This window comes from Nelusetta ayraudi, unplaced genomic scaffold, assembly GCF_046127955.1.
Source record: "Nelusetta ayraudi isolate G7.1 ecotype Tasmania unplaced genomic scaffold, CSIRO-AGI_Nayr_v1 ptg000017l, whole genome shotgun sequence".
NCBI lineage: Eukaryota > Metazoa > Chordata > Actinopteri > Tetraodontiformes > Monacanthidae > Nelusetta > Nelusetta ayraudi.
Genome location: NW_027466067.1, coordinates 4,499,751 through 4,513,017, shown reverse-complemented (window position 1 = coordinate 4,513,017; position 13,267 = coordinate 4,499,751). Strand labels below are relative to the sequence as shown.

The window sequence follows — 13,267 nt, the reverse complement described above, 5'->3', positions numbered from 1 at the left end:
TCATTTGTTGCATAAATCCTCACACAGCTTTTCCAGCCGTACACGAATGGATCGCACCACCACCATCACCACCGCCAGCACCACCACCACCATCGCCGCCGCCGCCACCGCCACCGCCAACGGGCTAAACGAGAAAATCATTTAACAAAGTTTTGCTCCTCGCTCCCTCACTCCGCCAAGCGCCGTTATCCCACTGAATATTTATCAGCAGCCCGCACGAGGTTCTCCTTCATTAGGAAGAATAGCAAGCCGAGGGATAGATAATTGCTGTATTCAATGATCAGTGTAATTAGTCACAGAGAAAATTCCAAGTCGGCGGTGGGGGGAGGGGGAGGTTGTTTTAATGTTACATGAGTCATGACAGCCCCGTGGTGCTGCCGCTGTTGTCGAGGGATAACAAAGAAGGTGCATGGCGAACCTCTGGCGCTCAGCGCCCAGCGTCTGAAGATTTAATTGGTGATTTAACTACGGTTAATTGGAGTTTTCTTGACTGTTTATCTTAGTTCACTGGAGCGAATGTCAGATTTTTTTTCGCACGCTAGCCCTCCTTCCCTGCGTTATTTAACCGCCGACTCTCTCTCCCCTGTGTCTGCCCCCTCCCCTCCCATCCCGTCCTGTCCCTTCACCCCTCAAGGAAACTACTACGGGACCCCGAAGCCTCCCGCCGAGCCCAACCTGGTCCAGCCGGACCTGGTGGACCAGGTGCTGTTTGACGAGGACTACGGCGGCGAGGTTCCCAGGAAACGCACCACCTCGGTCAGCAAAATGGACAGGAAGGACAGCGTGGTCCCCGAGGAGGAGGACGATGACGAGAGGCCACCGCTGGTCAATGGATTGCCCGGTCAGTAAATGTCAAAGCACGAAATGTCACGTTAAATAACGGCAGCTCTGCTATAATCTGTTTGTCTAGCGGTCGGCCGACGACCCGGTCGTTGTCACAGCCTGTTTGCCGTTTCAAGGCATGAAGAGTCGAGGCCGGTTCAGTTAGATCGGAACGTGTCGCGGGTCCGTGAAAACTGTTTTGAAAAGGTGTTTTCCCTACAAGCTCCTCTGAGACTCTCGGCCCATCTGCTCCTCATTATGTTGGTGGTCGGCGGAATTTGAAATTGCGTCGGGCAAGACTCCGTGTTGGGTCTCCCTCTGCTCGAGCAGTTTGGAACAATGCGGATGTGTTTTTTTGTGCTTTCTGTTAGTCACCCAGCCGCTGACCACGCACAGGCAGGCACGCACACTCACACACACACACACACACACACACACACACACACACACACACATTGGCTGTCTATCTAAGCTATTTCTGTCCTCACCCTAACAAAGCGACAGCAACACCACCGGTCCTCCTGCAGGCTTCACAAGGTTTAGGATTCCAAAACATCTCTGAACATTTATAAAGGTAGACAACAGCATCAGAGTCCATGTCCAACTTTAACCATGTTTCTGTGGCCAAATGATTTTGAACGCATAACCACTAGAAATACAGATGGCTCCAACTCTAAAGGACTGGATGCATTAAAAAAAAAAAAAAAACTTGATGTGTCTGTGAAGCTTCTCTTTGTTTTTGAATCCGAGCAAAGATGGAAAACATTGTCTGCCTGTGTTTGTCCTTTATTACCTCTGTGATGGACAACATTACTTCCTGGTTTTCTGCCAAGACACGTTGTCAGTGTAAAAGTTCACTGAAGTAATCTGAAGTGATGGGAAGTGTTCGCACAGGTTCAAATCTCATTGTTGAAACAATAATAATAATAGTAATAATCTGCACAAGAGGTCACCTTTTTATAAAATCACAGTCGTGATGATGCTCTGCAGAACAGATTCATCGTTGGTGCTCACAATGGAGAACGACCCTGAACAAAGTGGGCCACATGCCAGACCACCATACCTGGGCTTTCCTGGGAAAGCCAAGCCTCGCCTGGAAATGGTGCTTAATACTTTTGTTTAACTAATTGGACGGGTGGAAAAATAGTGACATTCATGGCTGAAATGCTGCTTGCTCAGCCGTGCGAAAAGAATTCACGGAAATCCAAGGTGTGTTTACCCAACGGCGCTCGTCGTAGTGAAATCCAACACGAAGCGATGCCCAGGCGTCTCCGACTTCTTTTTATGGAAGGCGGCCAGTCACAGATTGCTGCTCCGCCTCAGCCTGCAGCTGTGGAAGCGCAGCCTCGCACTGGCCATAGATGGACACGGTTCTGGTCAGTGGAAAATGTGAGCCCTCCAAGACGTGCAACTCTTGGCTGCAACTTTCACTCATCTCTGCTGCACACACACACACACACAGACACACACACACTGCCCTCCCTTCCGCTCTGTATCCCATCTGAGTCTTGTCATCGAGTGGAGACCTCATTCTGCCTGCCAGTTTGCGTTCATATGTGAAGAGCGAGTGTGTGCGCTTGCAACAGTAAGGCCAAGTTAGGTGTGTGTGTGTGTGTGTGTGTGTGTGTGTGTGTGTGCGTGCGTGTGTGTGTGCGTGTTGTTTTTTGAAATCTAAAAGATATATCTTTTGACGCTGCTGATGGGCCCTGCGCTTTGATTTTCAGCAATCACGCGGCGTAAAAATCCACAAAGCCAGTGTAGCTTCTCCCCAGGAGATTCTCCACGGTGTGAATAATATCTTTTGGCACCGCCCTCTGCTGTGCGGAGGCTAACTCCGCACGCGGAAAAACAAAAGCCGCGGATGAGACGCACGCGTGTTTCATCCCTTTGTAACCGTCTTCTGAGGGGAAGGCATGACGCGCTAAGTGAATTAGCAGGGCCTTTTGTAGTTCACATTCATGTTGCGGTGCAGTCGCTCATTAAAGGGGGCGTCTGCAAACATATTGGAGGAGCAGAATAAACCAGTGACGAGCAGCGGCGAAGTATTATCATCCTAAAGCTGCCTCGGGGCTCCAGCGGTCCTCTCTAACGTGAATCCCCGCGTCGACGGTTGCAGCCCGCAGGGGGAAGCCGCACATGTACACATACGCGGTAAAACTGTGTGCACATGCAAATGCGCGAAAAGCCCTTTTGGCGGAAACAAAGACCCCGGCGCAATCACGCAGACGCTCCATCACTGGGATGCAAATCCTCCCCGTGAATGACATCAGCTCTTGCTCCTCTTCCTCCTGCGCACAGCAGGGGGGGAACTGCGTGGGCAGAAGGTGTTCCCGCTGGTGTTGCCGCTGGCTCACCTTCAACCTCCTCGTCCACTACGACGTTCTGCCCTTTAGCGTCACGTCGTCTCTCCCTCCGCAGAGCACAAAGACGGAGCCGAGTGGAGGAAAGCCGTGCCCAGCTACACCCAGTCCAGCAGCACCATGGACTTCCGCACGTGGAGCTCCCTTCCCCGCGACGACAGCCTGGAGCCGCTGCCCCTCAACTGGGAGATGGCCTACACTGAGACCGGCATGGTCTACTTCATAGAGTGAGTAGAAAAAAAGGAGAAGAGAAACAAAACAGGTTACGTAACCAACAGGCACCTGAACTGAACAAGCCGAGAGCAAAATGATGGGATGCAGCCTGTTTTGTGAGTGCATAATGAAAATTACAATTCCAGTCACTTGTAGGTTAAGAAAATGTGACAGATACCAAATCTTTTGTGTCTTTGTGTCAAGCGGATCTCTTTAAATGTAAATATCAGATTTCCCCTGCTGTCATTTAGACGGCGCCTCGGCATGACAGCGTTTGTCAGAAGTGATTTTCTCACGGATCAACACACACACGATCAGCAGCCTCCTCTATTTGTAGCAGGGCCGAGTGGGTTGTCGCCTCTCAAAAAAAATAAATAAATAAATAAAAAAATGCACTCAGCCTGAACAGAGGGACAGTGCCAGTACGTGCTGAAGGAAGGGTCCATTTCCTGGTTCTGGTTTCCACCCACAACCACTGGATGGTTTAAATGCAACACCCCATTCAGGAATAGGTTACATCACTAGTGGCATAAAACGTGCTAGCACAGGTCGCGTCACAGTTGGTTCAGCAAACCTGTTCCCATAGAGCAATTTGCGCATTAACTCTGATTTGCAAAAGACTAAAACCACCTCAAGGCAGAGTACAAACTTTATTTCTAATGTTGCTGCTCTATAAATGTTCAAACCAATTTCTGATGTGATTTTGTTTCTAATTATATTTATAATGTTTTTCTTTTTATGAACTCTACCGTCAAGGCCTGTTAGTCAGTGGATGAAAACAGTGTAAAATCACGGAGCCATTGAGTCACAGCATGGAATTACCATGCGCTCCGTCCTCTTCAGTTCTTTCCCACAAGTTGTCTGACAAAATAAAATTCCACTCGCCAACTTGACTCCCATGCAGCCAACAGATTGAATTGAGGTTTTCTGCAGGCCAGGTGTGTACTTATGTTCTCAGTTACTTGACTGTGTTTGAGTTGTGTTCCAGCCCACTTTGTTTTGCTGAGAGAACAATATCATCGGAGCCAAGAAGGGCGTGCTTGATCTACCAAGGCTGGTTTGGAGAGCAGTTAACTGCCAGTTGGCCTCCACATGAATACCAGGATTCCCTCACAGTATCCTGTAGTCAGGTGCTTCTAGTTGTTTGCCTTGAATCGTCACTGAGCATGCTTCAGCTCAGTGGCTTTAGTTGTCAAGTGTGCACCCTAAGGTTGCGGTTCTGATTTCCCAGCCGAGTCATATCACAGAATATGAGACCCATTGATGTCTCGCTGGTTAACACTGGACATCAAGGATCAGACTCGGGGAGTTGGATCGCCGCATGATTACCATTCGTGGCGCAAACGCTGCTCATTGCAGCTTAACATTTCTGCTAAGGTATGTGACAATTAACGGGTACTTGAACTTTAAATGGTGTGCACTGATCTTCTGCTAAAAGTGCCAATCATCATTAGCGCAATCAGGCGATCAGGTGTCAGCTTGCAATGGATGGTGACAGTTGAAGTGGGGGGTAACAGACAACTTGACTGTCTCCCTTTATTGTCAACTGGGCTCTTTTACAAGTGCTGGGAAGTATGTTGAGCAGGGCGTTGTTAAAAATGTAAGTGTTGTTTGTACATGGGGTGTCATTCAGCCTCGTATTAACTATGTTCCTCCCCATGCATAATGAATCACCAGATAAGTGTCTCAGCCAGTGTCTCATCAGCCCTGACAGCCAACTAAGTTTGATCCTGGCTGCCTAATGATGTTTGCAATCTCAAAGTCGCCTCACTGAGTGGGTAAGACGCCCAAAAACATTCCCATACAAGGGGGCAAATTGGATGAAATATATGTATGCTTGTATCTCCCTGATAACGAGCTTGACTGAACGGAGTTTGAATGATTGCGGGCGCCAAACTCAATAAAACTTGCGGCTTGAGGAAGGTAAACAAATCCCGCCCACGGCTGCTTGAGTCGTTGTCTGTACCTCACATAAAGCCGGGCAGAAAATAATCATCTTTGAAAACAGTCAGATTTGAAACATATCCGCGTGCGTCTCTGTGCGTGCGCGTACGAGCGTTTGTGTTTTATTCGTGGGCAACTCTTCAAAGGTACCGGCGAGCCATTGTGATTTTCCTCCCGATCGCACACCCCCGCCTATTTAACATGTATGAGCATAAACAAGACTGTCGTGTTTCACATTTAGCATCAGCTTTTCTTTTCTTTTTTTTTTCAACCTCCAGCCTCCGTAAAGGCCACCTCGCTTACCAGCGTGTGCGGATGACAGCTGAATGTTAACCAGTGGATCGGTTGTTTGCAGGCATCCAGCGATCCCGGTGTTTTTTTTTTTTTTTCATCGGCCGACGCTTCACACTCGCTCGCTCTTTGTGCTCCGCAGTCACAACACGAAGACGACCACGTGGCTGGACCCCCGCCTCGCCAAGAAGGCCAAGCCCCCCGAGAAGTGCGAGGATGGAGGTATGCACTCTCGCTTCGCCGCCGCTCTACTCAAGCATACATCTCACCCTATTAGCCAGTGCACTTGCACTCACATAATGGGACTCCTGCATTGTGTTTGCCCTCACTTCAAGATAAAGCACGCACGAGGGGCAACATCACAGGCTTAAATCTGACTCTCTTTTTTTTTTTTTTTTTTTTGTCTTTGCTCTGAAATCACATGTTGCTAAAGGGTGACTCGCGTGGTGTGACACCTTCAAAAAAAAAAAAAAAAAAAAATCCAGATCAGAGGTTTACTTTAAGGTACACGCGACAGGCCTTTTTATCCCCCAGGATGCTAATGTGAGCTTTAAGTGCAAACAGAGATAGAGAGGCAGCCGCAGCTGAAAGAGCAGGACCCTTCCGGCCGGGTTTTAATGGATTTTTACAGGCCGACAGGGAGACAGATGCTGGGCTGTTTTCTGAAAAGCCACCCCAAAGGTCTCTCTAGCGTGAACGACCCTTTTCTCTCTCCCTTTGATGTGATCGGCAGCGCATGACGTGCATCGGACAGAGATGCCGGTGAAATGAACTTGGCTAGTTGTGCGCTTGCGACTGTGAAATTCTAAACCGACCCCGTGTTGAAAGCAGCAATGTGGCCAAACCCGGGGGTTTCCTTTGTTTGTTTTATATGTAATTACATAACACGAGAAGTGATTCCTCAAACTGTCATCACTATTTTCTCCTTTAACCCCCCTGAGACACATGGACTCATATGAGGACAATATATTTTGTAATGTAACAAACAGTGGCTGTGTTTCCATTACCCCGAGAGTTGCGCAAAACCTAAATATCGCAATAAAGAACTGGTAATGGGAAAAGCTCTCAAATGTCGCTAAAAGGTTTTTACGCTTTCATGGGGTGTTTTTTTTTTTAGACGTATCGATATAAAGGTATATTGCACAAGTGTATTCGCATTTCTCGCGAGGCTTTACGAGAATTACATCCCGCGAGACAAGATTTTTCGAGAATTACGGCTTATGCGCTTCACGCCATTCAATGGAAACACCTGCAAATCGCAATTGTACTTTGTCGAAATTTTAGAAATAACGCTTTTACTTTGCAAAAAACTGTAATGGAAACGCAGCTATCATGTCTGCCACTTGAGGCTCTACTAATTCCAAATATAACAACAGCTTCTTTTCAGGAGGTTAAAGTGAGAGTGATTCATTGCATTATCTATACTTGCTTTTTTTCTTTTCTTTAGAGAGCACGCAACAAAACATCCTTTGAAGTAACTGGTTCACACAAACAAATAAAAAGATATATTTGAATTTGAGTTTTCATGACTAGAATATTAATTTACCTTTATGCTAAAAAAAAAAAACAAACAAAAAAAACTTCACAGCCACAATTAAATTATCAACAAACATTTTAACACAACCTTCACAACCTTCACTTTAACCTTCACCAAGAGGACGACTGCAAGGCCACTGTCAGTACAAACCTACACACTGGCGCCTGACCGTTTGAAGCCTATTGTGATGGTTTCCTCGTGCAAAACGCTTGACAAAGGAGAAAAGTACCACAGCATTCAGCTGCCTGCACTTCCTTGATGATGTCTCCGTGTTCCTCACTTTCTTCATGCCCTCTTTGTCGTTCCTCCCTCCAATACACACACACACACACACAACAATGACAACACAGTCAACAATAACACAGTGCCCTGTCCTTTTCGCAGAGTTACCTTACGGCTGGGAGGAAATCGACGACCCGCAGTACGGCACATACTATGTCGAGTGAGTTGCATCGATTGGATGATACGTGCAGCTTCCGAGCAGCGTGGTTTCAGTGTAAACTGTTGTCCTTTCCTGCTTTTCCTCCCCCTCCTCCTTTCTTCGCAAATGCACAAAATGCCCACAGTTGCATTTAACCAGCGTAGGGTTGGGTAGCATGAGTGCATATTACACCGCTTAGTGTACATTAGCAGTGGACCGGCATGAATCAATAGTGCCTAAAAATAAACAAATGGACGCAGCGCGCGGCTCGTTCCCTTCATGTGGAGCGAGCAAAACAGCTGACGACTGCGATCGGGATTTTCCACTTTTCCTTCGTCGGTGGGTGGCAGAGAGGCCCCCTCCGGTGTGACCTGGATGTGAGCGCAGCTCCGACTGCGGCCTCCCGTCGTTAACAAGGCGTGCGCGCGAGGTGCGAGTCCGTATAGGTGGCAGAATGTTGTTTGCGCATCTCCCTGCGTGCGTCGGTGCTCATCACCCCAGCGGGGAATCTGTGGGCGGCGGAGGAGATTTCTACTATAGCAAACACACAAACACACACACACACACACACACACACACACACACCGGAGGGAAAGAGTGTGCGGGGCGGGGGTGCAGGCAGAGCCCTGCTACAAGCAACGCGGCGGCGGAGCGATGAAAAGAAAAGCCGGGAGCCGCTCTGGCGGCCGGCTTGTTGCTCAGACTCCGGAGAGGATCCCTCCTGTGCGGGTAGTGGAGGGGCGACACGGCGGAGAAACTCTCGCTGTGACGACGAGGAGAGTCAGAGGGGAGCATCCAGTCGACGCAGGCCGCCGCCGCCACCGCCGCTGCCAGCTCCTTCGGCTGTGAAAGCGAGCTCGCTGTGGAACAATAGCTGTAGGTGTCTTGGTGCCAGGGGGACAACAGGCTATTTACCTTGTCGTGGAGGAACAGGATGTCGCTGGCAGTCAGGAGCTTCGTTTCCTACAATATTAAAATGCTAAGAGCCGCGGCAGTCCCCACACCCAGCCGCCTCATACAGGGAAGCTGCCGCCGCCGAATGTGCGCTCCGTTTATGAATGTATTTATAATAGCGCCGCTATAGCGTGCTTCTATTAAATCTCTATAAAATCATGGTTCCTTTATAGGAAAGCTGCATGCATAATTAATTGAGGAGGGTGGCGGGGGGTTGGGGGGGGTGCAGCAGGCTTGTGTAAGAGTGAGGTGTGTGTGTGTGTGTGTGTGTGTGTGTGTGTGTGTGTGTGTGTGTGTGTGCGTGCCTGCGTGCAGGCCAGAAAGTCTCTCCTCTGAAATGTGCATCCATGTACATTGCAGTCACATCAACCAGAAAACCCAGTTTGAGAATCCAGTCCTGGAGGCAAAGAAGAGGCTGAACCAGGAGACGGCGATCCAGCAGGTTGCCGCCACCGCCACCGCCGCCTCCGCTAGCGCCACCGTAGCTCCCTCCCAAGGTAACGCACAGCCACGGCTACAGCACAAGCACAAGCTCAAGCACAATCTGCCCCCTGATTCTAGGGTCATCTGGATGCGTTGACCACTCCGCCCTCTTCGCCCTCATTCGTTTCTACTTATAGTGTCATAGTGCAGTTTGTTCGTCGGAGCCTTTCATGCCAGTTGGTCAACAAAGAGTTTGAAAGTAGCTGTGAGCTTTGACACTCAGCCTGCACTTCTTGCATGCATACTGCAGCTGCGCTGTACAATTAGTTCAGCTGAGAATTGAGAAAATAGATATTATGCTATGTGCTATTGAAGTATATTCAAAACACTTTCATGGGGGAGAAATGCAAGTTCAAAAGGCCGAAACACGCTGGCTTTGAGGAATAACACACACAAAGAAAACAACAATTATTATATCTTTTTTATCATGAGATATTAAATATATTTGAATGCCTGTCACAGGTTAGGGGACATGCAGATACTTGTGCAGGGCATCAGCACTACTGACTGTGGCAGCACAGGATATTCTTGTCTAACTAGTTCAGACTGCTAAAACGGATTTGCTGCTGCTTATTACAACATCTGTGCATTCAGTCCCCACTGCCTCTAATTTTGTACAATTCTGACAAGAACGTGAGTGTTTCAGGATTGTGTTCGAGCCGAGTGTTTTTACGTCTCTGCACTTTGTGAATGAATGTGAGCCTGAGCGTCAGGTAATGTCAGAAATATAATTACACGGTTTAATTCATCTGAACTGTGGCGGCCGGGTGCCTCTCCCGATGTGACGTGATAGATTTGTTCCGTGGGAATGAACGAGTCAACATTTCACTGCGGGTCGGATGAACCTGTCGACCTGCGAGAGGCTTCCGATCGGAGTAAGTTTCCCAAAAAGGGGAATTCTCCACTCCCATAATCCTTTGTTTGCTCCCCTTTTTTTCTGAACCAACCAAAGCAACGATTTTGCCAACGCCGGTCAACTGGCTCTTCTGTGATGTTTAATCGCATTTTCATTCTCACCAAATGAATGATAGTTGGCAGTTGCGGCTGGCCTGGTTTCAGGCGGCGAATGAGTTGCGTGCAGTGATGAAGGCCAGCTTCCAGCTGTGTTTCTGTGACAATAGGAAGTAAGAGTGAAGAGAAATAACTTTCCCTGTTCTAGTTCTGGGGTCAAGGGAACTCCCCCTGACCAATTACGCAACTGATAGAGCTGCTGGCTCACTGAGAATAAACAAACGCTCACCTCCTCACACTTGATTTGGGATTTTCAGGAGGCTTGTGTCATGCAATTGGCAATCATTTAAACATCTATATGACTTTTAAAAAAAAAAAATGATGTTCAGGTGATGTAAATTCTGCTTATTTCCACTGAATTGTGTTTCAAAAATCTTATTGACTGTGCCATTATAGCATCTGTCTACTTTGTTCTATGAATCACCGTGCATCAAAACCTGTTTCTAGATTCTTCTTCCAACTCCGTGGACATTCAAGGGACACTATGTCGTTTTTTTCTTCTTTAAAATACCAGTAGAATTTTCCTGTTCAATTCACTGTCTTGTAAGGAATGAACCCTGTCATTGATGCAAAGCAGTTGTTCCAAATTGCGTAACTTTGGTCGCCTGCCCAGCACCCTCTCATAACAACGTGACGCTCCGGTCCATTGATGGCCTCCTCACAGTCTTCCTTCGTCTCTTTGCTGAAACTGCAAACATCTGCAGACGAGTGCGAGCTAGCTGTGTGTACTAGCTAACCTGCTGGCATCTCGTTATGTTTGTGTGTGAAGTGACGCTGTGAAACGAGGACTGTTCTGGCCAGAGGGGACCAGATTGGTAGAATTATGACAGACATGCGAGAGACAAAAAAAAAAAAAAAAGCCAAAAGCAATGGTTTTTTGATGCGGTGGATGAGATGGTTTTGTCTGCCTCTGGCTTTCAAGTTCTGGCACGGAGACCTTCTTTTGGACTCGCCCACACATGATCAGGCCTGCACACGCCGCACTTATTTCCTCCCTCGTTCGTTTCATTCCTGCTCCACGGCGGCTGTCTGCCTCTCGCCACACACAAACGTGGCGCAAAATGTTTATTTCCGTGCTCAGGGGGTGGGGAGGCGGCGTCGCACATTCCACATTTCAGTTTATCAAGCAATTTGTGTGCGATTATGTAAATGTGCCTCGACTGATCCAAGCAACAGTGTGGACATCTGGAGTCCACTCCAGCTCTGATCAGTCGCTCTCTCATTCACGCCCGTCCACGTCCACGGCGGACGGTTCTGACTGCCGAAGCATATGATGATATGTGAGCTGTGGCATTGAAATTCCTCACACATACACACACTCACACCTCTCAAAGTTATAGTGGGTTTTTTTTCACTCGCCACTGTAGGAAATGAGAAAGAAAAAAAATGTGCACTTTCCTGTTATTGCACAACCAAAGCAGAAAGGTTGCGGCCGTTTCATCCATATTTTTATACAGCTTTAACATTTACTGTTGCTTTTCGGGGTGAGCCACACACACGAGCAATCACAAACATTGATGCCAGCTTCTGTAATCCAGTTTTGGCATTGATGTAAAAGTTGGATGAAAGTGAGGGAGTGCCAAAAAAAATCATATTGTTCTTTTTTTTTTTTTTTTTTTTGTCTCGATGTTTCAGAACATGCCTTTGGGGGGTCCACCACAGTGTTCTTACTGTAAACAAAAGAACAATGCCACAGCAATGAATTGATCCTCTCATAATGTATTTGCACCCCACCTGAGCCTCATTCATCCTTCAAAATGATCAATTTTGATTGCTGTTTCAGAAAGTGGCACTCAGAGTAACACCACCAGAGCACAGGCACCAGTTTAGGCCATCCCACACATCAGTTGTGTCAAACTCATTAATGCGACTTCACCGAAAAATAGTCCATAACTATTTGTCCCTGTTCTTATAATAACTGTATATGTACACACATACATGTACAGTGTGTGTGTGTGTGTATATATGTATATATATATTTACATATGTGTACGTGTGTGTACGTTAAATAATACTAAATACTAAATAGCAGCATATATTAATGTTCCAATGTGTAAAATTATTGACAGCACTTTCCGTATTTAAGATGAAAGTTTGTGTCTTCAAATAAACCAACAAAGAAAAAGGTTGACATGGTTTTCGAGGTTTGTGCTTGCAGGCCACTGTAGTTCACTGGCAAGCTTGGGAGAGGGAGGGTAAGCGAATGAGTGCTGCAATCTAAAATCTGACCACTAGATGAAAGAATTATACACACTGTACCTTTAAATTATTATATTTATTGACTGCTATTTTTTCCTGGGGACTGACAACATCAGATTGTATTAGTATGAGGTCAGCTGCCCGTTCCAGCTTCCCTGGCTGTGCTCTGCCTGGACACCGTCACTCAGTGTGGAAAAATGGTGTGTCTGCTGTGATCTAAAGTGCTGATACTAGTGCAATGACAGATAGGGAGACTGCTCAGTTTAATGCAGTGTGACCTTGACAGTTGGTTATCTGGTAAATGCCAAGCCTGGGCAGCTGGTCCATATTAATGTCGCCACTGGCCTCAAGTTGTCCCTTGCTCAAGTTTAAAAAAATATAAAATCTTCACTGACAATTATCTCACTTTTGAGTCATTAATATGGAGAATAAAACTAAATGGAATACAGTTGGAAATGTATCGTCACTATTTTGCTTTATAGTTATGCAAGGATTTGCATCTATTTTATATCAGCATTTTGGGTCCCTCTCTCATCAGCTTTTAATAGAAGAGGTCTGATGGGTTTATCTAGTTTAGACATGTGCACCATGGCTGTTAATTGGAACGACTAATTACTATGTTGATCCTCTGCGTGTAATGCGTGTAATTGACATTTAGCGTAGACGTGGATTGATTTTGCTGTCTCTCAAAGGGAGATTCATTTATTAATCAGTGTTGCCATGTTTGATGTTGGGTCGTGTTTGGAGACTTCACTTTTGTTTGATGGAGCTTGTCATTGGGGCTTTCTCCCCACAGCACAGCCTCTTCTCTCTCCTGCATACAAAAGAAAGAGGGGGATGAAACCCAAACAACAAAACAAAGGCTACATAAAGAGATGTGACAATATACCACAAAATGAAAATGATGGTATAGTATAGCCAGACGAGGAGCTGAAAAACATGCAACTTTAGTCAAGTTCTAATCTGAGTAAATGTCTGGGGGCAGTCAATAAAAACTTTTCAGAATTTGGAGCAGAGCCATTTATTCAAAAA

General features: G+C 46.9%; 1 protein-coding gene across 3 annotated transcripts in view; it reads left to right on the top strand.

Moving 5' to 3' along the window:
• Positions 1–13,267, top strand: part of magi3b (membrane associated guanylate kinase, WW and PDZ domain containing 3b) — a 131,960-nt gene that overhangs the window by 106,258 nt on the left and 12,435 nt on the right. For all 3 annotated transcript variants that reach the window (XM_076024887.1, XM_076024885.1, XM_076024888.1), the window contains exons 4-8: positions 635–841; positions 3,241–3,409; positions 5,773–5,852; positions 7,552–7,609; positions 8,903–9,039. In XM_076024887.1, the coding sequence (XP_075881002.1) occupies positions 635–841; positions 3,241–3,409; positions 5,773–5,852; positions 7,552–7,609; positions 8,903–9,039 (651 nt within the window). The remainder of the gene's footprint in view (positions 1–634; positions 842–3,240; positions 3,410–5,772; positions 5,853–7,551; positions 7,610–8,902; positions 9,040–13,267) is intronic.